General features: G+C 35.4%; 1 protein-coding gene across 1 annotated transcript in view; it reads right to left on the bottom strand.

Annotated features, from left to right (window-relative positions):
• The window catches only part of FBXL17 (F-box and leucine rich repeat protein 17), a 567,698-nt gene that overhangs the window by 365,566 nt on the left and 174,982 nt on the right, over positions 1-27,150 (bottom strand). Inside the window, exon 6 of the mRNA XM_023732005.1 lies at positions 16,086-16,216. Within this exon, the coding sequence (XP_023587773.1) occupies positions 16,086-16,216 (131 nt within the window). The remainder of the gene's footprint in view (positions 1-16,085; positions 16,217-27,150) is intronic.

The raw sequence follows: 27,150 nt of genomic DNA, 5'->3' as shown, positions 1-27,150 counted from the left end.
GCCTTCCAGGGTAATTTATTTCATCGTTCTGAGTCTGACAGACCTTCTCAGGTGGCCACTGGCAAGTGTTTGCCAAAATGTCACTGACCAAAAAACTCCTTACAATGCCATGTATTGTAAAATGAATATGTCAAGAATCAGATGAAAATGTCATCAGTGACACTGACAACAATAAAAGAAAATATGCTACAGATTTAAGAAAGGAAAGAAGATCCAAATTAAAGGGGAAAAATTACCTGAGAAAATGTCATCAGTGACTACATCAACAAAAGAATAAAACAGACCACAGCTTTGAGGGAAGACGACACAAACTAAAGGGGGGAAAATTACCAAAGAATAAAATGTTCTTTAATGGATCAGAAAGGGGAAGAAAGGCCACTTTTACAAAAGCTTGTGGAAAACTCTCTTTTAGAGATCATCCTGTTGTTCCTGGGGGATGACGAGGAGGGAGCTGAGCTGTCTGAGCTCCGGCTAGCACTCTCCAGATGTGAATCCCAGTTATTCATTTTCTTATTTGCATGTCAAAATGAATGACATAATTTGTGAATGTCAAAAGTAGTCACAGCAAATTAAATAGAACTGTATAAAAATTTACCTCTTGCTGCCCTTAAATAGAAAGTTAAAATGAAGAATGCTTTTAGTTGCTGATTTTCCCACTTTGTAGTATTCGGAAGGAAGTTTCACTTGTGCAAATACACTTAAAATCAAACAATCCATTTGGATGTCTACCCCTTTGAAATAAGAATTTTTAAAAAGTGATTAAATGGAGAAAATAATAGCTTTAACAGAACTTTCAAAACAACACATGTATAGACTTTTGATTGTCTGCCTAAGGAGGAACTGTTTTGAAGATTAACCATAATCCAGGTTTAATTCTAGGCAGTTTGCTTCACCTAAATGTTTACAGGATAAACACCTAGCTGAAGTAAAATCAATACTAATATGAGCATTAATAAAGCATAATTAGAAACGTGCATTTTAGGATTTCCTGCTATCTTGGATTACTATCCCATTGTTCTCTCCCATACATACTACCATGTCCATCACTGTGGATCATCACAAATTCTAAACGCTCCATCAAGTGCTATGTGAGCATTCAGAACCTATTTAGAGGATTGAAACATAGTGCACAGCTAATTGTGATAAGTTAGTAAAGATAACCATAACCATTCCAATTAAACATTAGAAAAATACTGTCAGTGGAGAAAGAATTCCAAGCAAAAGATATGTACATACAATAAACAGCAGGACTGCAGCCCTGTAAAGTTATTGTGAACTTGTCCCTTTTTAAACAGCTACATTTTTCGCAATGGGAGACGACCATCAAGCAGCAGCAATGTGTGAATGTCTACATTTCTCTCAGGGCCTGCTTGGTAATACTTTATACTTCTGCCCCTCTAACAAGCTTCACTGTTACATCCTACGTGGAGATGGATGGCTGCCAAGAGCCATCACAAAAAAGCTCCTCTGTAACTTAATGAAGTCTCAGTACTGGGAATAAACTTGGGAAAGAAGAATCTTGCAAACAAAAAGTAGACAGACATCTATTTAAAAATATAATTACCTAAAGTGTCTAATTCCAATAAGACCATAATAGTATACTATATGGAAAGTCATATATATTTCTTCAAAGACAGTTATCCATTAAATGTCTATAAATCTACAGAAAAAATGTTTCAGAAAACAAGTTTTTTTTTTCAAATTCATTACTAAATTTATTGAAGAAAGCCAAGGCATTGTCTTGACCTATTTTGTCATCTTCTTTCTGAATAAACTGCTGCCACAAGGAGATCATGTTTCTCCAGAGTTTTTCCTCCCTCTGTCTTCATTCAGTCTTTTTAACCCGGTAAGGTTAACATGTTGTCAGTTATAATACAATTGCATCCAAGTATCTCATACATAAACCATGCTATGTTAGAGAAGGCAGTGAGTGCCTCTTTAACTCTTCAAACACACTGATAGAACATTTTAAAAGGCTGTGCTTATACCCATTAAATAAACTTGAATATTTTTGACTGGCATATTTTGACTTGCTCTATTTCTTGACCAGCTTGAGCAGTTCATTTTTTTTTTCCCTCTTACCTTAAACACAAACTTATGTTCACTAGGTTCGATTGCCATCCAATCAATTAATCAACACATATTTACTGAGTAACTGGTTAGGAGCCCAGGACTGTGGAAAAGTCACAATTCCTGGAGGCAATTTAATTCCTATGTTGTTATCAATGTAACATGCTAAGGAATTTGTAATCCATCTCAGTATAAATTAAAAGGAAAAAAAAAAAAAAACAATTTACTCTCTCCCTCCTCTCCCCAAGTATAAAATAAGATTCTCCACATATATATTCACATAAAGCAAAATACTCATGTGTGTGTATACAATAAAAAAACACTAAAATAGACTGGTAATTTATTAATGAAAAAAGACTAAATCAAAACAAAAAATAGTAATTCAGTTTAAATTCAAGTTAAAAGGAAAACCAATGAAAACTGTATCTCTCAAATGAAACTAGTTCTCAAAACATGGCAATAAATCATGGAGGAAATGCTCACAGGCTTTATTTAACAGGCAATAAAACCCTGAGGCAAGTCTGATTCGTGTGCCGCTATGGTAAATGGTAAGAGAGTTATGAGATACATGTCAGAATCACCTCGTATTAACTGGCTTATTGATGTGTAGTCATTAAGGTGATAGTTAAAACTCAAAAGCATTTCAAAAATGAAGACTGTCACTTCTATTTGTGGGATTTTTGTGGTAGGTATCATTACCTATATGTCACAGAAAGTAGGTCCTCAAAAGAGTTATTATTAGAAGACACAGATGTTGAAGGCAAAATTACAATGATGATTAAGCCTCAGCAACAATTCTTCTACGAGAGGGTCTCCTCTCTCCCTCACTTGACAACAAAATAGAAAAGAATACATATTTAACACTCTGAAACACCAGAAGCTATGTTTAATAAATATAAAATCAGGCCTTTTAGAAATTCATATAAATTTAAATATTTTGAAATTTGTATTCACACTAGCCCTTTCAGACTCAAGCCCATATAAGACCAGAAGAACTGCTTTTTCTTCCAAGTATTCATTAGATTAAAAGAAAACAAAGTTGCCGTTGAGTCAGTTCTGACTCACGGTGACCTTGTGTTTTAGAGGAGAACTGTGCTCCAGAGTTTTCAGTCGCTGTGATCTTTTCAAGGCAGATCGCCAGGGCCTTCTTTCAAGGTGCCTGTGGGCGGATTTGAAACACCAACTTTTCAGTTAGCAGCCAAGTGTTTAACTGTTGGTGCCACCCAAGGACTCCTATTAGACAAATAGTCAAGGTTAAATAGTAACACTATAAACTACAAATGTATGTCATTTTATTGTAATGATATTTATTTTATTGTAATGATATCATAATGCTATTTAATTAGCACTTACATTTAATAGATTCCATTAGCAGGTTAACAGTTTGTCACAACCAGTTCTATTTTAAAACTCAGAAGAAGCTGTTGGAGGCAGCTTGATAGCTCGGAAAGAGCAGGTATGTCTTTAAACTCAGACAGATCTGCATTCAGTCATAACTCTGTACTTGTTAGCAGTTCTCTTCAGCAAGCTACTTTACCTCTATGAGCCTCATTTTACCTCACCTATAAAACAGGGCGTGATGATTCCTGTCATAGAGTTGTTGTGATAAATTAGATAATAAATGAAAAACTCTTACTACCTTGCCTGAATTAATATAGTTACTATCTCGGTTATCAATTGCTGTATAACAAACCAGCCAAAACTTAGTAGCTTAAGGAAAAACAAAACAAAACACCTTTTTTATCTGTTTATAACTCCATGGACCGGCTGAGCAGTTCTACTAGTTTCACTCATGCGACTGCAGGAATCTGAAGGCTTGACTGAGGCTGGATCGTCTAAGATGGCCTCACTCACATGTCTGACAGTTGGTCCTGGCTATGGGCTAGATCTCAATCTCCCTGTGATCCTGCACCCTCAAAGACACTAGTCTGGGCTTCTTCACACAGTGGTAGCAGCATTCCAAAAAGGCAAGAACAGAAGTTGCAACAGAAGGCCTCTTGAGGCCTAGGCTTGGAAGGCCACAACATAACTTCCACCACATACTATTAGTCAGAGTAAGTAAAGCAGCCAGTCCAGATGCAAGGTGGTAGAAAAACTGATTCCACCTCTTGATGGGTGAATAGGCAATGTCACATTGCACAGAAAAAAAAAAAAAAACCCGTTGCCGTCAAGTCGATTCCGACTCATAGCGACCCTATAGGACAGAGTAGAACTGCCCCCACAGGGTTTCTAAGAAGCGCCTGGTGGATTTGAACTGCTGACCTTTTGTCAGCAGCCACAGCTCTTAACCACTGCACCACCAGGTTTCCACATTGCAGAGAGGCATACATAAAGAGATGGGAAACATTTATGACTATACTTTGCAATCTTCTACAGTCTACAAAATTGTGACTAATTTTATAGCTACTATGGTATCTTTTAAGGCGCCCCGGTTGCGCAGTGGTTACAGCGTTTGATTGCTAATTGAAAGGTCAGTGGTTCGAAACCACTGGTGGCTCTACAGGAGAAAGACGTGGCAGTCTGCTTCCGTGAAGACTGAAAGCCTTAAGATTTAGAGCCTTGGAAACCCTGTGGAGTCGCTATGAGTCGGAATCGACTTGATGGCAGTGTTTTTTTGTTTTTTGGTACACTATCTTTCAACATATATAAATAACTGCAGAATTCAAGTTTTGAAGGCCAAAAGGCTTGTGTTTTCCCCCAAACAAAGTAACATTGCTCTGCTGCTTCAGAAAGCCCAGACAGATTTCAAAGGAAGATCCACATTCAGACCCAGTGACGGATACCATCATTTAGGCTTGTTCGTTTGCTTGTTTTCTGTGTTCTAAGCGTCTTCAATGCTTTCCTATCTAATCAATAGATAGATTTCCATCTGAATTGATATTTTACTTTCAACAAGACAGTCTTCTAACTGAACACTCCACAACAAGTAGCATCATCAAGATATCTGGATCAAGTATGTAGCACATCCAGAAACCAGGCAGTATATAAAAGAAGTAAAATGATCCACGAAAATGATCCTGAGAGAAAAATTTAGTTTTGTAATGCAGTTAATTAGCTAGGCCCAGAGATCTATTCATACCAGATTAAGGAGACATAACATTTATTATAGAAAACAATTTTTATGTCTACTAACAAACAAAAAGTAGGGTGCTAAAATAAAACGACATTTATCCTTTATTTCTCATATCAAATTTCATTTCACTCAAATTTCTTGTCATAGCTACAGAAAGTCACAAAACGATAATTGCTCCCAGGATTTCCTTTAACATGTACCTCTAAATGATTCATTTCTAGAGTCATAGTCCTTAGTACAAGCCAATCTACTTTCTTCAGAGAATTCCATGGGGCAGGGATATCATTAAACACACTGTATAACATGAATTGCTCCTTTGGGAGGAGAGAGGTGAAAGAAAGAGCTACTTGCTATTTGACAATCTGGTGAACACAGAATCAGTTTGAGCAATGTTTGATGCTCCCACTAATGGCATTTCTACATTTTTCAATGAGGAACTGATCCCTAAATGTGACATTTTTTTCAGCTGAGGGTGCATTACAACATCACTTCATAGACAGACAGTTGGAAACTCAACTAGTTTTCAATTTTTGACAAATTGGTGCTGCCAAATTTATAATAATGAGAGAAAACTTCATTAACGTGAAGTGTGCCTAATCTGGTTTTTAAGACATTTAAAAATCCTGATTATGTTATAAGAAGAAATATACACGTTCATCTAGTGTCTAGGTATTTCTCATCATATACTAATAAGGCATCTTAGCATACAGTCGGCCCTCTGTATCCATGGGTTCCACATCAGTGGATTCAACCAATCTTGGATCGAAAATATTTGGAAAAAAAGGTTACGTTGTTGTTGATGTGTACTATGTTACATTACAGTTAGGTCTACAATGGTTGCATCTGTACTGAACATGTACAGACTTTTTTTTCCTTGTTATTCCCTTAACAGTACAGTACAACAACTATTTATATAGCATTTACATCGTATTAGGTATTATAAGTAATCTAGAGATGATTTAAAGTATACAGGAGGATGTGCATAGGTTATATGCAAGTATTATGCCATTTTGTATAAGGGACTTGAGCATCCTTGGATTTTGGTATCCGAAGGGGGTCCTGGAGCCAATTCCCCCAATCCCCTGCAAATACCAAGGCACAACTGTACATTACTGAAACTAGATAATTCTAATTGGTAATGAGGGAATAAAGATAACCCCATGCTACAATTTAGGAGGAGGTAATCTACTCTTCAATTTATTTTTAAAGGAAATCTTGGTAAATTTCTAACATAAACTTACTTTGTTTTAATTATTTCAAAGCCCTACATGGGTGACAGATATATTACATAGGTACATATGGAATAGTTATCACTTTTTAAAAATAGTGACTACTCTATAACATTTTTTAATTATATTGCTTACTAATCTTAATTGCCATGATTTAAAAAGACAGTTCCAAAGTGCATCTTGAACAAACAGAAAAGCAATTAGCCTAAATTAATTGCTTTACTGATGTGATTTGCACTAGGTATGCTTGGTGGTTTTGAAACGCCTGCCACTGCTTTCACAACTTGATGTTCTGATGATTTTTTAGCCTATATTTGCGCCGGAGCAATTAACCAGATAATTGTTCTAATGTGAACTTGGCCTTAATCAGTATGTTTAGGTTCATAGTAGCAATTAGCCAAATATTAAACATAAGTTTAAAGGGCAGCACTTAAAAGTACCACAAGCAGAGCTGAGGAAAAACTTGAAGCATATATATATTTTTTCCATATAGACATACTTTTCTCACCCATAAACAGAAAAGAAGCTGTAACTGCCTCCACGGCCTACAGAAGTCTTTTTTCAATTAATACAAAGTATCATTAAATATGAAAGGCAAGTGATGTTTTGGTTCTTCATTTAAAAGTATCTCAAAGTCCCTACTAAAAGGGAAAAACCCAGCTGATATGACATTACAATTCTATTTATTGTTCAAAAAATGAAGCTATGGCTTTCAGACAAATAGCATGGAATACATAAAGCAAGCTCTATCTGAATCCCGACAATGACATTAAACTCTCACTTTATTAAGTATCAACTTTATTCAGAAATAAATAAATCTGGAAGAAAGAGGGCATTTGAACCAATTGCCTGGACTTCAGCCAGAGTTGAAGACAAATTTAAAAGCAGATTTATTCATCCTACAAAAGCAGCACTTCTAATTCCCTTAACACACATGTATTAAATTACTTCTCTGAGCTGGTCCCTGGGCAAGATGCCAGGAGTAACTTGGGGGCAGAGCACCAAAGATGAAGCCACAGGTCCCCCTTTTAATGAGAGATACTCATAAACAAATATTACACTGTCACCAATGATATATGCCAACAGAGTGATGTACCATAGATTCTGCTAGACAGGAACACGAGGCAACACTTCACTAGAACCACCGTTATTATTTAATCTTTTCTTTAAACATAAAGGAAGTCATTCATTTTAAGGGAAATTACTACTAGTAATACAACTGTAACTGTTAATGGAACAAGTTTGCTTTCTTTAATACTTCACTAAGTGAGGAGTTATTTTATGCTGCCTTAAATATTTTATCAGTTGAGGAATGATACATAAAAATGATACATAAAACCTTTCCCTTTTCATGAGGCACAAGGGTTTAAACTGAAAGCATTCTGTCATTCTTCACGTCTTCAGGAAGCACTACCCCTTCTTAATTTCTGTTAGGACTGTCATACAGAAAATAGCCCAGCCACATGCATGTCAGGTCTGCCATTTTTAATTACTACCAATCAAGTTTGAGCAATTTCTCCTCTGGTTAAACACGTGTGTACCTATCGTCTAAAACATTTCTTTATGCCACTGCTCATAAAATATTTTATGCTGAAGCAAAATCCCTTGCACTAAATTAATAACTATTCACAGAAGATATCTATCATCTCAAGCCTTTTACAAGAAAATTGTCAGATTTAATTACCTTTCTCATATTTTCACTATTTACTGGGCTTCATTTATCATACATTTTAAAATTTCGACAACAGTGAGTTATTTTAATTACTGCTTCTGGTTTGGGGCACTTTAAGAATAAGGCAACTCTTGATGGGAGGGTGGAGGAGGGCGAGACGGTCACAAATATGTCCAAATAGTCAATCAACTATTATCATTTTCATCAATAAATGAAGATTTTCTTCATTGTTGGCAATTCTAAAACAGTTTTGAGGTTAGGATGCCTCCAGACTGACAGGCTTACAGTACTGCATTCATAATTGTATAAAATGTGTCCCATTCAGAATGCAGAATCATGAATTCTGATTTCATAACACATAAAAGATAACATTTTTTTAAAGTCTACTACAAACTAAATGCTTAATGTATCTGTTTACTCATCTTCATATTGCCTGAAAAACACAAAACCAGTAGCAGCATTTGGAGCAGCACATCCAGGAATACCCATAATATGATTGTACAGAAGATCCATCATTAATTATTATTATTTGCAGAAATGCTTAGCCATGCATTATCGCTCACTAGGAACAAAAGACAAAGCAGAAATTAAAAATTACCATTACAAGTTAATCTCTTAATAAAAATTGGGATTCTTGTATAAGATAAAATGCTAGCACAAACAATTAATGAGTTAAATTCACCCACACCCAATCCTATTTCCATCCCATCTACAGAACTGGAGAAAAAATTAGCACTATAAAACTCAGTCGTGGTTTCAAAGCAGGCTGAGACTTGTTTATCTCATACAGGTTTTCCTTCCAAGTAATTTTACTATGTTAAATACTCTGACATTAGATACCAATTAATGTTTTTAAATTAATGTATCTTAAAAATTATATTTAGTAACTAAAAGTATTGAAAGAACCAACATCAGAAACAATTTTTATCAAGGTTACCACCTACAAACCACTGAAAAAGTTCCTTTCATTTGAATGCACTAAGAATTTAATCTGAGAATAAATGCACAAATCATTTTATGAAACTTAGCCTTTTGTAGAAAACTATAACTGGTTATTTGAAAAGCTATATATACTAAGAAAAGTAAACAGATTAGCAATGATAATTATTTCTTACCAAAGGTCCTGAAATTTCAATAAATTTAACTTCTTTCTTTCTGAACTCATAGACAACTTATTCTAAGTATATATCCAGTGTTCCACTTTAATCCTCAGTGGTTACACATTTGCTACAACTGACAGGGAGCATTTACAGATAATAAATTATTTGTAAAAATAAATGTGCATCATTAAATGCTTAAATGCTATTCAAAATTCATTCATGACCAACTGTGAGCCAGATATAGTACAAGACACAAAGATGAGCAAGAGTTTCTACTTTTCCTCAAGGAACTATAGTAAGAAAGGAAAAGTATTTTAATTGAGGTTGTTTGGGAAAATTGCATTTTATTATGAAATATAATAATCTGTTTAAAAAACTGCAATTCTGTGCATGCAATATAATAACCAAAATTTGTCACCTTGGATTTCCCACAGGGGAAAGAGAACTTTCTAATGATGTTCAGAATGCCTGATGTCTGAGGTATCAGGTAAAGCACCCAAAGCCTCAGTAGGATAACCATATAATTAATGATCCAAACCAGGACACTCTGGAACACAAATGGGAGTCAGAAAGAAATGCTAAGCTTGAGAGAATACCAGCACAATAAGCATAGGCTGGGACTGCCATAGGCAAAACAGGACACACTGTCACTCTAGGTCTGAGGCAGAATAAGGTACTGGGAGTCCTCATGGTTAGAGTTTAGACATGGAAGACACACAAAAATGGGTTCCAGTCTTGGTTCCACCACTTAGTAGTTGTGAGCCCCAGAGCAAGCTGTGTAACATTTCTGTTCCTTAGTTCTCTCATATGAAAACAATGTTAATAATTCCTTCCTCAAGACTGCCGTAAAAAGAAGCAATATGGGTAAATACTTAGCACAGTGCCCGTCACATAGTAAATACGTACTAAAAAATGGTAGCTATCATTAGCTATCCTTATTATCCTTGGTCCAGGAAAAGAAAGAGAGAGAGAGAGAAAGAGAAACTACTATCTACTCTGATCTCATTAGCACTACAAAACCCAATCATGGTTTTAAACAGAGGGTTGAATGGATAAAAGAACACAGAAGGCATCATTTTTACAGATGGCTTGGGAAACTGGACATTATTCTGATATCATGCTACACTTGTAGGGATGGCCTTTCAAATAATTATGAATATAAAAAATAGTTTCAAAAATATGCTAAACTCGGTAAGTGTCCTTAGCTGAGGAAAATGACACACTTTTCTTTACAATCTAACACTCCTGGAAATAAGAAAAATATACTTCATTATTTGTTTTTGTAAAAATATGAATAAATAACATTATATAACAAAAAAAAATCTGTGAAATGGATTATAGAAATAAGTTAAAATCTGGTTTACTTAAGCTCCACCTAACTAGCCAAGCCACATTATCAGGCAACAAAAGTATGCAGACAGCCTGTTCCACATGCTACAGAGACAAGACGTGCAGCTATCAGTCCCATCCCAGAGCTGCTTCAATAGCCAGCATTATTTTTGCTACCTCTTCATTTCCAAGTTTTCTGGCTTTTATAGGAGAAAATTGTTCAAACTTCACACTCAGTATTCCAAGATGAAAAGTATTCTTCTTCTCCAGACCACTTAACTTTAACAGAAAACAAAATATTCTCAAACTGAAATGCATCTATGCCTGTTGGATTTAATGGATATGTTTGTCCCCCCTGGGCAATCTTTAAACCTCTGTCTCTAGGAGAATTAAGTAATATTAGGGGATTGAAATGAAATAAAATTCTAAGTCCACTGTGACATGACATTCACAGGAAGATGGTAGATTATCCACCCAGTCCTTGTACACTTATAAATACAATATATAGCATATGTTCACAAAACAATTCTTGGAAATAAAACACAATGGGCACTCAGCAAATATTTTATATCGCCAACACCTGCTCAAATCCTCGCTGAACTTTATTTCTAAATGTCACCGTTTTTTATTGAATCAACAGAAATTTAAAAGAAGAAACAGAATAAACATCCAGAGAAGATCAAGGGAGTTAGAAAAATCTTTATATAAAGCCTCATTGAGTTTTACATTAGCCAGGATGCTGTCCGTCTCCCTGAAAGGGGTGGTGGAATAATGGACAACTTCAACCTGAGGAAACCTAAAAGATTAAAAATGTATACCGAAAAAGGAAAGAGAAGAACAGTATGAATATTTTTCTTAATGAATTCCGTAACAACCAATAAAGGAATCATGAATCAAATGCTAAGCACATATCACACAGCAAATATATTCATTTTAAAATAGGTTTAAAGTTGAAAGGAGTTTAGGCAACTAGTTCAATCTCCCTTCTAATTCAGGGAACGCTTTTACAAAATTCTTGTCTGAAAACTAGTGAGAATGAGTTCTCCACTTTGGAAGAGAGTCAATAAATCTAAAGGTTTTCAACTTATTTTATTTGAATTCTGTCCCCCTCTATACCTGCTACCTCTTGGCCAAATTCTAATTCCTAAAGTATCCAAGAACTAATTTAGGGAGACTAACTATTACTTGTCAATATATTTTATCAGAAACAATTTTAAAAACTATTTGATTTACAATATGAACATCCAAAAATATCTATATTCTGGATTTTAACGAAGGAGAATTTAGTTTGTAAATTGGGAGTGGGGGTGCGGGGACACAGACAACATTAAAAAATGTGCTTGGTGGGAACAGTGGAGAACTGGAAAATGGTCAAGGAGAACAGTCCATTTCCCATCCTGGAAAGTTTGCTGCCATGAGAAAAGGTGGCTTCAACATTGCTAGATTTGCATATTTTCCAAAAGAAGTCCCAAATTAAGATTTTGTGTTTGTGTGTATGTGAAGTATCCCAATTTTTAAAGTGTTGGCAACTAATTCAATTTTTTAAAATATTGTATAGGACAACAAAACAACTCTGTGGCCTGGACTTAGCTGTGGCCTACCAGTTTCCAACTTCTAGTAGCCTTATTTAAAAGTCCTATTTAAAGAGAAAATATTTATAGTTACAATTCTAAACTGTAACATATATAAAGTGAAATAGCAACATACCGTAAATGCTATTATATACTTGAAAGAAACAGGTCACAACAGTCTAAGATTCAAAAATTCTCTGAATTTCAGAGTGTGCACTGATGCAATAGTCCATTTTACATAAATGCAAGATTTGCACAGCAAATTAACTCTTTTAAAAGAATATTCTTAGTTGTCATGTTTTACAAGTGTAGTTAAGTTCAGTTTTTAAAAACTGCAAATTCAAAGAGTAAAACTCTATCTAGTTGACTAGCTGGCAACATAATTTCTTTAACAACCAGCCTATAACCAGCCTGGTTTTGTCATATTTTGTGACTTTTGCTAATGCATGCTAGAGAATCTATCATTTTTCTTGTAATGTTATGCCCTACTGTTACGCTAATTCATGAGCAAGCATGGTCAACTGTCAATAAAAGGATCATATATTTTGGTAATAGGCCTCCAGATCATATGATTGAACTAACTTTTTTTTAAGGGCTAATGTTACAAATTGAAAATGGGGAGATTAATTACCATCTTTGAAAGCCATTTAAAGTTTTTAAAATAGCTTTTGTAAAGATCTATTCAGAATCAATGAGATTTCATTTAATTCTTATTGGCAAAAAAGAACAAAAGAGCCATCATATGCATATCCTTTTTAAAATATTCAGAATCATTTCAATTTTTTACATTCAGAATATGCTACTTTGGACTATATGCCAAACATACAAAAACGGTCAGGACTAAATTGGATGTGAAATAACAAAAGATTTATATCAAATACAAATAAACATTTCAATAAGCTTAAAGTCAGAGGGAGTGGAGGAAATATAACAACCAGATGTTGGATTTAAACCATTCATAGAAATAGTGTCTTCTTTTCATAAACCATTCAGATTTTACTTGCATTCAAAAGCAATGGTAAATGTCAAATGACTACTAGACCATCCTTTTGAACACAAGAAAATATCAAGCTGTTTAACTCTCTAAACACAAAAAGTGCTTTTAGAAAAACAAAGAAAAGGAACAGCATGTCTTAGTCACACAGATCAATTGCTCAATGCTTAAAATGCTTAAAAGTACTATAACAGTAATAATCTTCAATTACTATTTATTTTAAGTTTTAAACTTCCAAAATGTTTACAAATATGATTTTTTTTTAAATCTAGAATAAATGCCATATATAAAGATCTTAGCATCAAAGTTTATCATCATGCAAGGGATTAAAGCAATATTAAACATAGTCCTTTTAATATGTTATGTATAAAATAATACATGAAGTTTCTAGTATACTTTCATTGTAAAAAAAAAATGAGCTGAGTAAAAAACTAAGAATTTTACACATATATGTCAATTGTGTGTGAATCCCAGTGGTAAAATGGAAAATGTGAACAAACAGAACTTAATTAACTCATTAGCCATCTGCTTTTCTTTTTTGTCCTAAATCAGTTTTTCACTGTAGTAATGATGGAAAAAATTCATCCATCTGAAAAGCCCAAGAAAAGTCAAATAGCTAAATTTAATAGGAACAGTATGACCTTCCCCTGAACAAAAGATATTGAGGGGGTTAAATGAAAATGAATGTAAAATGTCTATCAATTACCTGGGTAAGAAAGGTTACTTTCTTTCTCTTTATCCTTATAAGACTCACTATTATCTCACTCATTAAGTCTTATGTCACCTAAAGAGGGCAACCTTTGAGAGGAGCAGGGACTCAGTGTCCCACAGTCTGAGACACAGTACTAACCATTTAGTAGAGGGTTAACAAATGCTTCCTGATTTACTGGAGGATAATAATAATGAACAAATGTAAAACAGAAGCTAATTGATAGGCTAAATGCATTAGTGCATTCCAGTGCCCTCCATATGAAAGGTTACTAACCCAACTTAGCTAAGTGCTAAAATTATAATTAAGTCTGACTGGAAGTCCTAGATTTATACCAATATAATTACAAATATTGCTTAGCTTAGTAATACAGTATGGCAAGAACAATGAGATGAGTAATTTAGATGATACTGCAAAGTGGGTTTTAATGTTTGAGACTTCTATTACAGTACACAGGGTAAGTGCAAGTAGTGTAATTAAAACCTAAAAGAGTCTGATCTTTAAAACTCTACTGCTCAACCTCATTAAAATGCATGTTTTCTCAATTAATCCAAACTTTTCCATTAAAAACATAAAAATACTCTTTCATTCCTTGCAAATAAATCTCTACAGTAGATATATTTATGATCAAATATCAAATAGCCATTATAGTTGAGTTAAAAAAAAAAAAAGATTGAAATAGCACAAGTCTGAGTACATGGAACCCAACAAGGAGAAGGAAGCTGAAGTAAGGTCAGCCTCCTTTTTATTTGTAAATTTCCAGTTATGGATAAATGAATATTTGAAGAGCTTAAAGATTAGAAATCCCTAAAACACTTCTGTTTAAATGATATAAATCCTAAGCAAAATGTTTACTTAGGAGATAATTTATACAATCGTTTACGGACTACATCTTATTTACCTCTGTCTTCTCCAATGATGGACTCTTTCACACATGTCAGATACTCTGTAAATTCTTGTCGAATAAAAGGCAATCATTTTCGTAATCATTTTGTTGCAGAAACAGTTTTCTCCTTTTAATTTACTGCATTAGCAAGAGGTTTATCTCAAAATTAAGCTAATGTTAAACACATTAAACATAGGATAATATTTTTATAGCCTTTATTTTATCATTTGTTCTGAAAAACATTTTTTTATTATTTTAAATTGTCATATAATTAACTGTGTACAAGAATGCTGATTTCACAGAACAATTTTACTTTTAAAAATTTATATCATTCAGCATTCTTTAAATTTTTGTATATTTCATATATTAACTATTACTCAAAAACAACAAACATTTTAAATAGATTGAAGTGCCCATTCTAGATGAGCAAAATTTTCAAGAAAAATTTGACTAAGAGCCAAATCAAAGGTTATTACATAATGTAAATAGTAATTCAGAGTAATTCAAGAAAATGTCACTAGAATTTACCATAATTTGGAAAACTGGAGTCCACATGAGTTTAAAAAGTAAAGGAGGAAATTAAAAGTGTGAGGGAGTCTTGAACTTAAAGCATTTACTGACACAAAATTATTAAATTACTGCTCTTATTTATGAAACATATTTAAATCCAAATAGTTCTAATTTTAGCTAACAGAGTGCTTTGTATTTTGTAAACAAAACATTTTTGATGGCCTATCTTAAAAAAAAAAAAAAAATTCTTGTAAAATTACAGGTCAGGAATCCTGCCTCACGCCTGTATTTAAGACCCTCCCTAAACCAATCAGAAGTGCTACTGTTAATATGCCATTGTTTTCATTACAAAAGTCTACTTCCAAGGTTTTCCTACATCTTTTTGTTCACTCACGTAACACTTCAGGGAAAAATGGGTTTATTATTGCTTAAATGACTTCCCATTTTACATGTTTTTACACAATATATTGAACTGTCCACCACATGACTTTTGTTTTCAAAACAAATTATGTTTATACAGAGAACAAAATGTCACCCTTAAAAAAGGGTCAGAACACGTTTGAGATAGTTTCTCAGAATAATTTTCCTTCATGAGTGAATGGTAAATCAATCACAAAAGCTGCGGAAGTATTAAAGTGGCAAATAAACAATAAATCCTGGATGGGAGGCAAACAAAAAATTCAACAGATTGCTGTTGCTATAATTGTTAAGGCAAACATTTGAATCAAAGCACATAAAAACCTTCTTGCAAATATAAGCAATGGATGGATTAAAAGTATACATCTACATGGTTTTCAAGTTTTTAACATATCAGTTTGAAAAGGCATGGTTGCATTCAATTTTACTTAACGTTGACATGTTTTGTTATAATGATAATTAGTATTTGGTACATACAATACGTTTCCCTCCGAAAAAGTGTTTTTAAAATGGTACAGTGGTTACCTGTCATTTATGATCCAGTTCAGACAGAGATTGAGAGAGCTAAGATTTTTGCACCTCTTGACAATTTCCATCACGGTTTCATTATCCAGTTCAGTGATATGACGCAGGTCCAAGCTAGAAAGGTTTCTTAGCTGAGATAAATAAAAGATGAAAAAGTTAAACCTTATGTTAATTCTCAAAAATTATAAATATAATTTATTACAAGGCAGTATTACTGTATAGTATTTAAAATAGAGTAACAGTCTAGAATCATTTAATTAAACTTTATTTAATATTTTACATACTAAATTAGAAATGAATGCAGAAATCTATGGTGACCTAAATTTCAACATATGAATTTCAACAAACATTAAAATCAAACAGATTTCATTGAGGCATCATGAAAATCAAAAGTTAGCAATCTATTGTCTAATGGGAAAGGAAACCTTTAAATACAGTAAATACCTACACGCTGATGAGCTTATTCTCTCTAATATTGTTCAATTTCAGATATTTATCTTCATGATTACAATGGCATCTCTGTATAGGTTTTCTCATTTTAAAAGATGAAATATGAGAAAGTGTTAATTCAGAGATATTTTGATGATATTTTATCAATGTACTCCAAACTGTACTATAATGGGTGTGTTTCTTGATGTGGAAAGCAATATAAGCCATTGTTCAATAAGTAAAGACTTTCTCCAGGTAAAAACTTCCCATTTCTTCATTTCCTCAAGTTTCCTCTTCTTCTTCTAATGTTTAGTCTCCCAAGAAAATGAGTAAAATCATTCACATAAAGGAGGTAGGATTGCAATTATCATCTTCAAATAAGTTACAGTTTCAAATAAGACATTTTTGCCTATTAACATGCAAAGAATTAATCTGGAGGCATGTAGTAGAACAAATAATGACCCCCCATAAATGTCTACACCTTTGCAGATGTGATTACAGTCATGGATCTTGAGATGGGGAGATTATCCTGGATTATCCAAGTGAACTCAATCTAATCACATGAACCCTTAAAAGTCAAGTCAGACAGATGTGATGGAAGAAGAGGCAGGAGACATTCAAAATGTGGCAGGGATTCGACCTGCCTTGTTATTAATTCTGGTCTGTATTTATTATCCCTAAGAGTAACGTTTCTTACCCTTCCAACAGAGCACAAACTCAAACATTAGGAAACAGATTTACTTCAGCTTTCAAGTTTCACCATTCTACTGAGATCTTGAAGAGTATTTTACTCACAGATTTATTTAACTCTCATTTTTTTCATGAGCTGACAGTCACTCACTAAGCTCACATGGCCTTCCCTAGAACCATTTTGGCCAGCTCAGCTTGAAATATGACAATATCCAAGGGCTAATTCCCAGTAACCAGCAACATTACAAGACGCTTATCTGGCACCTCTATGGATGTGGCACTTTTATTCAAAATTCCACACAAACAGCTCTGTCAAATTCATTTAACATTCCTTTCCTTGCTGTGGGAATTTCATAATAGTGCCCTCCAGTGTTTCATAAAAAGCTACCTAAAATGATCCTTCAGAGTCTGAAACAAATAATTACATTTAGGAAACTGACATTTTAATTAAATTTACTTTCCTTATAATTCAGTAGTAGTATTCGGTTATACAAATCACAGAGGATTTGAATAAACAAAGCCTTATAAGATCTTCTAAATGCTTCACTCCAATTTTTAAACACTTAGTAAGGTATTTTGAAAGAAACCCAAGTCAGAATGTAGAATGTAGATAATCAACTTTCAGTTTCATAGTGCTTTTATTGGAAAACATACGACTTTGAACCAATTCACGTTAAAGACTAAAATTAGCCTATGATTGATATGGTCATGTACTTAAATATCAAATGAGACACTAAAATGTTGCCTAGGAAACACAGGCTTTGAGGATTATAAAAAGACCTCAAATGGCTCCCAAATTTCCTTAAGACCCTGGAAAAGTAAAAAATTAAACAATTGTGCAGGTTGACTAGAGCGGGTAAAACAACATAAGAAAGACTCACAGTACCTTGGCAAAGGCAATATGGATGTTCCATTGTTTCAGGCTAACAAGGATAATTTATGTGAGGCCAGTTAGAGGTGATAATTTTTTTAAAAGAATAAAAACTACTGTATAGCTAAATAATGTCAAATGTCAATTAACACCTAAATTACTCCTTGACAGACTTGCAGATGTTGGCTTTATTGGAATCTGGTTTCTAAGCAATCAGTTATAATCTTTAAGGCACAACATCAACAGTTGACAGGCTGCTTTCTCTTGTTCCTGGGGCTGTATATCAGCACCACACACTCATCTGACAAACACACCTGTCTTGTACCAGTGTGGAGCGGGGGAGAGACCAAAGGCACAGGGAAACAGATGGGTCAGAGAAAGCCAGCTAGAGGAAGATGGCGGAGAGCCTCCTGTTAAGGACACGGAGGGACAGTCAAGCAGAAAGGGAAAAAGGTGGTAGCACAGGTCTTGCATGGTGAAAGTTGAAAAATAAAATGAAGAAGACTGCTGGGAATGGAAAGGAAAGGGGCAGAGAGGGAATCTTTTTAACCTGAGCATAGGTACCTTGACTAGGTCTGATACCAACATTTAGGAAAGAACTTGGATGGACAAGGGAGAGAAGAAAGGGCATCTTTTCCTCATCTCCTGGGCTTGAACATCGTCTTGGTTAAGGCTGGCACTTAAGTACAAAAATGGTAATAAAAAGCTAGATAAGCCACATTAAGGACATGCTGCAGGCAAATCCTTCCCGTCACCTCAGAGAACAGAGAAAATAAGGGAAGAATTGAAAGGCTTTTAAACACCCTCAGAGCCTGGCTGGCAAAGACAATAAAGATTTCTAATGCTAACCAAGAAAATAGGGCTTCCGTGGTCTTGAAGGAGCCCTGGTGGCACAGTGGTTAAGAGATCAGCTGCTAACCAAAAGTTTGGCAGTTCGAATCCATCAGCCACTCCTTGGAAACCCTATGGGACAATTCCACTCTGTCCTATAGGGTCACTATGGGTTGGAATTGACTCGAGGGCAACAGGTATGGTTTTGAAAGCTATCACGTCCACAGTAGCTACCATTTTAATTCTCTGACACCCTCTCTGTTTATTCCCTTCCAACCACTGCCTTCTTAATCATGCTGCGCATCTGTCTCTGCATTATTGCCAAATCCAAGGCCTCTTTGGTTCTGTTACGCTTCCACTGAATCTGACATCTTTCAACATGTTAGTCAAACACTAATCTACTTTCTAGAACACTTTACTCTCCTGCTTTTCCTCAGAGGTGCTCCTTCTAACTCCTTGCCTCACCACCAGCCAGATTAATCTTGCTTAAACAACTGTGATCATATCTCTCACCTGCTCCAACACCTTTAGGAAGCAAAACCTTCTCAAATGCAAAAACGAATTCCAGAGCTTTCCTATCAAGGCCCTTCACTGTCCATTCCTACCATTTCTTGAAATCCACTTAACCAGTTCAAATCTCTTTCTCCAAATTCTGAGAAGTTAAAATTCCTCTTACTTCCATCTTTTTGCTATTGTGAATAATGATGCAACGAACATGTGTGGGCATATGTCTATTAGTGTAACAGCTCTTATTTCTCTAGGATATATTCCTAGTAGTGGGATTGCTGGATCATGTGGTATTTCTACTTCTAGCTTTTTAAGGAGAAGTCATTATCATTTTCCATAGTGGTTATACCATTTTACATTCCTGCCAACAGTGCATAAGAGTTCTAATCTCGCAATCTAGCCAACATTTGTTACTTTCAGTTTTTTTTGATTAGTGCCAGTAATGTCCAGGTGAGATGGTGTCTCATTGTAGTTTTGATTTGCATTTCTCTCATGGCTAATGACTGCAGGCATTTCTTCATAGGTCTGTCAGCTGCTTGAATGTTTTCTTTGGTGAAGTGTCTGTTCGTATCCTTTGCTCATTTTTGATTGGATTATTTGTCTTTTTGTTGACGAGGTGTTGAAGCATTCTATAGGTTTTAGAGATTAGACCCTTATTGGATGTGTCACAGTCAAAATTTTTTTCACAGTCTATGCGTTCTCTTTTTACTCTTTTGGTGAAGTGTTTTGATAAGCGTAAGTGTTTAATTTTTAGGAGCTCCCAGTTACCTAGTTTATCTTCTGGTGTTTGTGCATTGTTAGTTATGGTTTGTATTTCATTTATACCATGTATTAGGACCCCTAGTGTTGTCTCTATTTTTAATTCCATGATCTTTATCATTTTTGTCTTTCCCTTCACCAAAGTTAATAGTTATCTACTATCTAGTTAATGATTTTCCCTTCCCTAACCCTTCCCCTCCCTCATAACCATCAAAGATTGTTTCTTTCTGTATGTAAACCTTTTCTTGAGTTTTTATAATAGTGGTCTCATACAGTATTTGTCCTTTTGTGATTTACTTACTTCACTCAGCATAATACCTTCCAAATTGATCCATGTTGTGAGATATTTCACAGATTGATCATTATTCTTTATTGTTGCATAGTACTCCATTGTTATACATACCATAATTTGTTTATTCATTCATCTGTTGATGGGCACTTAGATTGTTTCCATCTTTTTGCTATTGTGAATAATGCTGCAATGAACATGGGTGGACATATGTCTTTTCGCATGATGGTTTTTATTTCTCTAGGATATATTCCTAGCAGTGGGATTGCTGATTGTATGGTATTTCCATTTCTAGCTTTTTTAAGGAAGCACCATATTGTTTTTCATAGTGGTTGGGTACCGGGCTGTTCTGACTACTGTGGCTGTATAGTAGCTTCTGAGCTCAGGTAGTGTGAAGCCTCCTACTTTTTTCTTTTTCTTCAAGAATGCTTTGCTTATCTGGGGCCTCTTTCCTTTCCATATAGTACATACACACAATGAATACTATGCAACAATAAAGAACAATGATAAATCCGTGAAACATCTCACAACATGGATGAATCTTTACGGCATTATGCTGAGTGAAATAAGTCAATCACAAAAGAACAAATATTACATGAGACCATTATTTAAAAGCCCAAGAAAAAGTTTACATGCAGAAAAAAACAATCTTTGATGGTTACTAGGGAGGGGAGGGATGGGGAGGAAAAATCACTAGCTAGATAGTAGACAAGTGTTAACTTTGGTGAAGGGAAAGACAGCACACAATATAGGGGAAGTCAGCACAATTTGACCAAGGCAAAGTCATAGAAGCTTCACAGACAGATCCAAACACCTTGAGGGACCGAGTTACTGAGGCTGACAGCTGAGGACCATGGTCTCCAGAAACATCCAGGTCAACTGACATAACAAAGTTCATAAAGAAAATGTTCTATATCCAGCTTTGGTGAGTAGCATCTGGGGTCTTAAAAGCTTTCAAACAGCCGTCTAAGATACATCTATTGGTCTTATCCCGTCCAGAGCTAAGGAGAACGAAGAAAATCAAAGACACAAGGAAAATATTAGTCCAAAGGACTAATGGACCACATGAACCACAGCTTCCACCAGCCTGAGCCCAGAAGAACTAGATGGTGTCGTGCTACCACCACCAATGGCTTTGACAGGGATCACAACAGAGGGTCCTGAACAGAGCAGGAGAAAAATGTTAAAAAAGAAATTAAAATTCACACACACACACAAAAAAAGACCAGACTGACTGGTCTGACAGAGACTGAAGGAATCCCCAAGACTATGGCTGCTATATACCCTTTTAAGTTAGCACTGAAGCCACTCCTGATGTCCACTTTTTACTCAAAGATTAGGCAGCCTATAAAACAAACAAAAACACGCATGAGGAACATGCTTCTTAGTTCAATCAAGTATATGAGATAAATGAGCAATACCTGCCCAAAAGCAAAGTCGAGAAGATAGGAAGGGGCAGGAAAACTGGATGAATGGACACAGGGAACCTGTGTTCTTGTGCTTCTGATGCTTTCTGCGTCAGTCAATATTTTGCCCATAGAATTCTTCAAAATTGCAACTCGAGGCTTGAATTTTTTCTGTAGCTCTTTCAGCTAGAGAAATGCCAAGCATATTCTTCCCTTTTGGTTTTCTACCTCCAGGTCTTTCTGGGGTGGAAAAGGAAAGGGGAAGAGTGCTGACACAATGCAGGGATTGCAACTAATGTCACAAAACACTTTGTATATAAATTTTTGAATGAGAAATGAATTTGCACTGTAAACTTTCACCTAAAGCACAATAAAAAAAAAGAAAAATTGCTCTCGCTTCACTCATTTTACTCCTATAGCTTGGAAGTCTTCCTTCTTCTCTCCCTTCCACTTATTCAACTGCCCAGTTCAAATCTTATCTTCTCCATAATGCTTTCCTAATTACTTTAGAGAGAGGTGAAGTTAGTGACTCTTGGAAATATATTGCCTTAACAAATTATTACCTAGGAAGTACCCAATACATGTATGCCTTTTAAATGGGAATCATTATTGGCAGCAGCTGCCAAGGGATTAAGAGAGCAACTAATTGGGAGTCCCCCCTTTGCCTTCTCACCTTCTTCATCTTCCCTTTCTTACATCCCTCCCCTTTCCCACCTATCCTTTCCTAACCTACTGCTCAGGACCAATCTCTTTCCAAATATTTGAAATCTACTCTTAATGCCTCAGCAGGTGCAAATCTGGGTCTCCAGTGCAGTAGTTGTCATGCATTTTCATCCATTCATTCACACGCATTTAAATGTTTCCTGAACACCCTTGTAATGTGGGAGACACTGTGGACTGAGGAAATAAAAAAATACTATCACTTCCTGCCATAGCAGTGGCTTGAACCTTGGCTGCTCATTAGGATCACGTAGTGAATTTTATAAAAAAATACCTATGATAGCCTCCACTGTTGTGGACTGAACTGTGTCCCCAAAAAAGCTATGTTGAAGTTCTAACCCCCAGCACCTGTGAAAGTAATCTTATTTAAAAATAGAGTCTTTCAAGATGTTATCAGTTAACATGTGGTCATACTGGAGTAAGGTGAGACCTAATTCTATATGACTGGTGTCCTTAAAATAGAGGAGACAATACACAGAGACAGGCAGACAGAGGAAGCATGCCATGTGATGCTGCAGCTGCAAGCCAAGGAATGTCTAAGGAAAGTGGGAGCCACTAGAAGGTTTTGAGCAGGAGTGTGATCATTTTAAAAGGATCATTCTAGCTTGGTTGAGTCTAGAATGTAGGAGCAAAAGTAAATGCAGAGAGAGGCTATTGCGATAACTCAGTCAAGAAATATCAGTTACTTGGAGCAGAGTGATGGTGGCTGCAGGTGGTATGAAGTGATCAGATTCTGGATATATTTTAAAAATAGAATTAACAGAATTTCCTGGCAAGTAGGTTATGGGGCATGAGAGAAAGGTAGGAGTCAAGGAAGATTGCAAGGTTTTCGGTTTGAGCAAACGAAGGTAAAGCTGCAATTAACTAAGATGGTTTGGAGGTGGGTAGGAAAAGATAGTTTTGTTCTGAATATGTTATGTCTGAGATGTCTATTAGATATCAAGGAGAGATGTCAAATAAATGTGGGAGTCATCAGCACATAAATGGCATTTACATTTCTAAATTTAATATATAAATGTATTAATTATATATAAATGTGTTATATTCATTAGATTAGCTAGGGACAATCACAGTAATCTTGCAATTTATCCAGACCAGATCAGAACCATTGCTGTCACAACTCATAGCGACCCTATAGCACCGAGCAGAACTGCCGCATAGGGTTTCCAAGGCCGTAATCTTTATGGAAACAGATTCCCACATCTTTTTCCTGTGGAGCTGCCGGTGGGTTCAAACCGCCGACCTTTCAATTAGCAGCCTAATGCTTACCCAATGTGCCACCAGGGCTCAATTTATAGTGAAGAAAAAAAAAAAAAAAATCACACATACAGGCATACATACCCTTAGTAATAAAATACAATACATAAAGTGTAGCCCAATTCTTAAAAAAAAGATTAACAATAATAGTGCTCTCGAGCCACCCAGGAAAGTTGTAGCTGGCTTTATTTCTTTAGCCTATAAAAGCGTAATTCAGCCTTCATGGCTCCAGTGAACCTCCTCTGTAAAGCCTTCTGGGGATGCTCACAAAGCAAGAGATTCTGTCCTCTGTACACCCACTGATGTTGCTCATTCTTCCACCACAGCATTAAACACGCTGCTTTACAATTTGGTCTAATTAAGTGTATGTTCCTCCCACTGGAGTCAAAAGCAAGCTACTGCAAATCAGGGACCATGCCTTATGCATCTTTGTGTTACCAGTGCCTAACACAGTACTAGGTGCATCCAAGGCATTTACTAAATGCTTATTACTAAATGAATAAATTTTTAATTGGATCAAAACTTTAAAGATAATGTAATTATTTAAGTTTCCAGAAATTGGGTCTCTGTTCTTTTAACTATATCAAATGCAGGATATGCAGCTCTGATGCTACATGCTTTTAAAAGTGTTATTATATTTGAACATAAACTTCACTAATAGGTAAGCATTAAATAAAAAACAACATTCTCTTCTCATCCCCCACAATTAATGGTCATTTCAGAACAAGAAGCATGACCAGCTCTTTATTTACATATTTGTTCTTAAAATGCAGAACATTAAAAAAAAAGCCTTTGTAAGTTGTCCGAGTTTTGATGTATGTGACAGGAATTTTGAGTAGTTCACCAAAATTTGAATCCTTGTCTTCCGCTGCAGAAATGTGAATTTGTTAATTAGATTTCTGCTTTTTACTACACCAATTCAGAACGGATGCCCTGCTCCTCCTCTTTCACTCTGGCAGGCAGCATAGCCTCTAACTGACTGTTTCCTAGGATGTTTCTTTCCACCAAATACCTTTCTTTTCTCCATATGAGATTTCCAGAGCTCATAATGAACTACAATCAGCACTTAAAAGTTAGCAGCACTAAGCAGACCCATCACTCTTTCACCCAGCAGGAGCTAAGAATCAGAACTTCTCTTCAATTAAAAAATACAATGTTTACACTGTTTCACTTAAATAAGAAAAAAAAGCAAAGCTTAAATAAATTAAGGGTAAATTAAGTCAAATGTGAATGCAAGCAAGGAGAGATTGCTTCATCTAATTGGCTGCTTGTGTACGTCTCTCTTTCATTTCCTCATACCAAGTTCAGAGATCTACAAAAAAAAGAGACAGTTCATGGAATTTTGAACCAATTTCAGTCACTTGCACCCACATATCACACTTCAATGGGTCAAAAGTTTTGGAAATATATTCTAAGTCAGAGCTTTACAACCTTATTTTTTTGAAATAGCAAAATAACTAAAATATTGTAAGTCCATCATGAAAGCTTATCACCTCCAAGCCAAGTGACCTGTACATTGGCCCCTTGATGTTACACTGTCTATTAAAGCAATACAGTCATATTATTTCACTCTTCATTTCTAAATGTGCTAAGCTGTAAAACAGAGATATGACATTACTGATTTTGAACTTAAAAAATATATTCTGGCATATATTTTTATTTTCTAGCATTCCAAAAATGTTACAGAATTGTTATACCTATACTCCAAAATGTCTTTTGTTTTTCTCTTCCTGGTTTAAGAGCTTGGGTCGGCAGTTCAAATCCATCAGCTGCTCCTTGGAAACCCTATGGGGTAGTTCTACTCTGTCCTATAGGGTTGCGATGAGTCGGAATTGACTCAAGGCAATGGGTTTGGATTTGGTTTGGTTCAGAATATACAATTGGGACTCAGTTGCACATTCAAAACTTTTTTAGCTGTACATTCTCATTTTATAGGCCTCAGCCTAAAGCTAAAGCTCAGAGTAAAAAGTCAGAACCACTCGAGGGCAACAGGTTTGGTTTTTGGTTTACTCTGCAGCCAAGTAACTGTTTTTTTCAGAGTAACAAACTTCTACCTTTTGAGCTAAAAAGCCCTGACACACAGGATGATATCACCAGCTCAGCCACTCCCCATCTTCAGGCCTTCCATACTACCAAAAGAGATTTCCTAATATGTGAAGAAACACCATGAGGCATCTGTGACCAGGTCCCTGTAGCTTCTCTCTGGGGTTTACCACTTAGGTCTGGATCACCCTAAGTCACACAGGAAGAAACCAGGTAACCGATGCATTCATCAGGAGCTTTCTTTCCTCCCAAACCTTGAGCCATTCTTATGAAAAGAAACATTATTCTAAAACATATTTATAACAGTACCTCTCCCCCCAAGAAATCCCCAAATAAAGCCACAAATATTCCTTCCAGATGCAAGATAAGTCTGATACTAATGATCTAAAAATGAATCAGCCGAATCACCCATACTTGTGAGAAGGGAACCAAGAATCTGGTTCTAAAAGAAACCAGGATCCAGGCTTGGAAAAAATACTATTTCTTCCACAATCTTCATTTCTGGCATTAAACTAGATTTAATTATTTGTGGCCATTATCAAGTGCTGCAATCACCTATGACAGTGAAGAAATGAGCGCTTTCCAGGTGAGAAATATTTTAGAAGGCTCAAGCTTTTTACAGAGCATGTAAGGATGCATAATCAAAATCCATCTCAGGAAGTCTCCTAACACTGAATCAGATGCCATTTGTTTTACTTAGTTTATCTTTGTTTTACAATAACTATTCCAAGAAGCAACAGCATTTAGTTTACAATGCATTTAAATTTGGATTTGATAAGTTTTTATTTCAAAACTCCCCTAAACACACTCAAAGTTCAGAGCTAGAAGTCAATGATCTAAAATTATAGGTTAATGACTATGCTGTAGGCAGTAAATCAATTATCAGTAAGAAGTGGTAATCAAAAAGAAGGTCTTTATGAATTTTTCCTTGATATTAAATAACACAGAACTTAAAATTATATTATCATAAAAGTAGAGGATATATTATTTTCCAAAATAAACTTGAAAAGTTTTATAACTTTGCACATCCAAACTCCCTGAGGGACTGAAATGCTGGGCGGAGGGCTGTGGGGACCATGGTCTCGGGGAACATCTAGCTCAGTTGGCATGACACAGCTTATAAAGACAGTGCTCTACATTCTACCTTGGTGAGTAGTGTCTGGGGTCTTTAAAACCTGTGAGCGGCCATCTAAGATACTCTACTGGTCTCATGCCTTCGGGAGCAAGGGAGAATGAAGAGAACAGGATACAAGGAAAAGATTA

Source organism: Trichechus manatus, unplaced genomic scaffold (assembly GCF_000243295.1).
Source record: "Trichechus manatus latirostris isolate Lorelei unplaced genomic scaffold, TriManLat1.0 scaffold00047, whole genome shotgun sequence".
Classification (NCBI taxonomy): domain Eukaryota; kingdom Metazoa; phylum Chordata; class Mammalia; order Sirenia; family Trichechidae; genus Trichechus; species Trichechus manatus.
The sequence above is the reverse complement of the archived record's forward strand: the minus strand, read 5'-3'. Positions and strand labels throughout refer to the sequence as shown.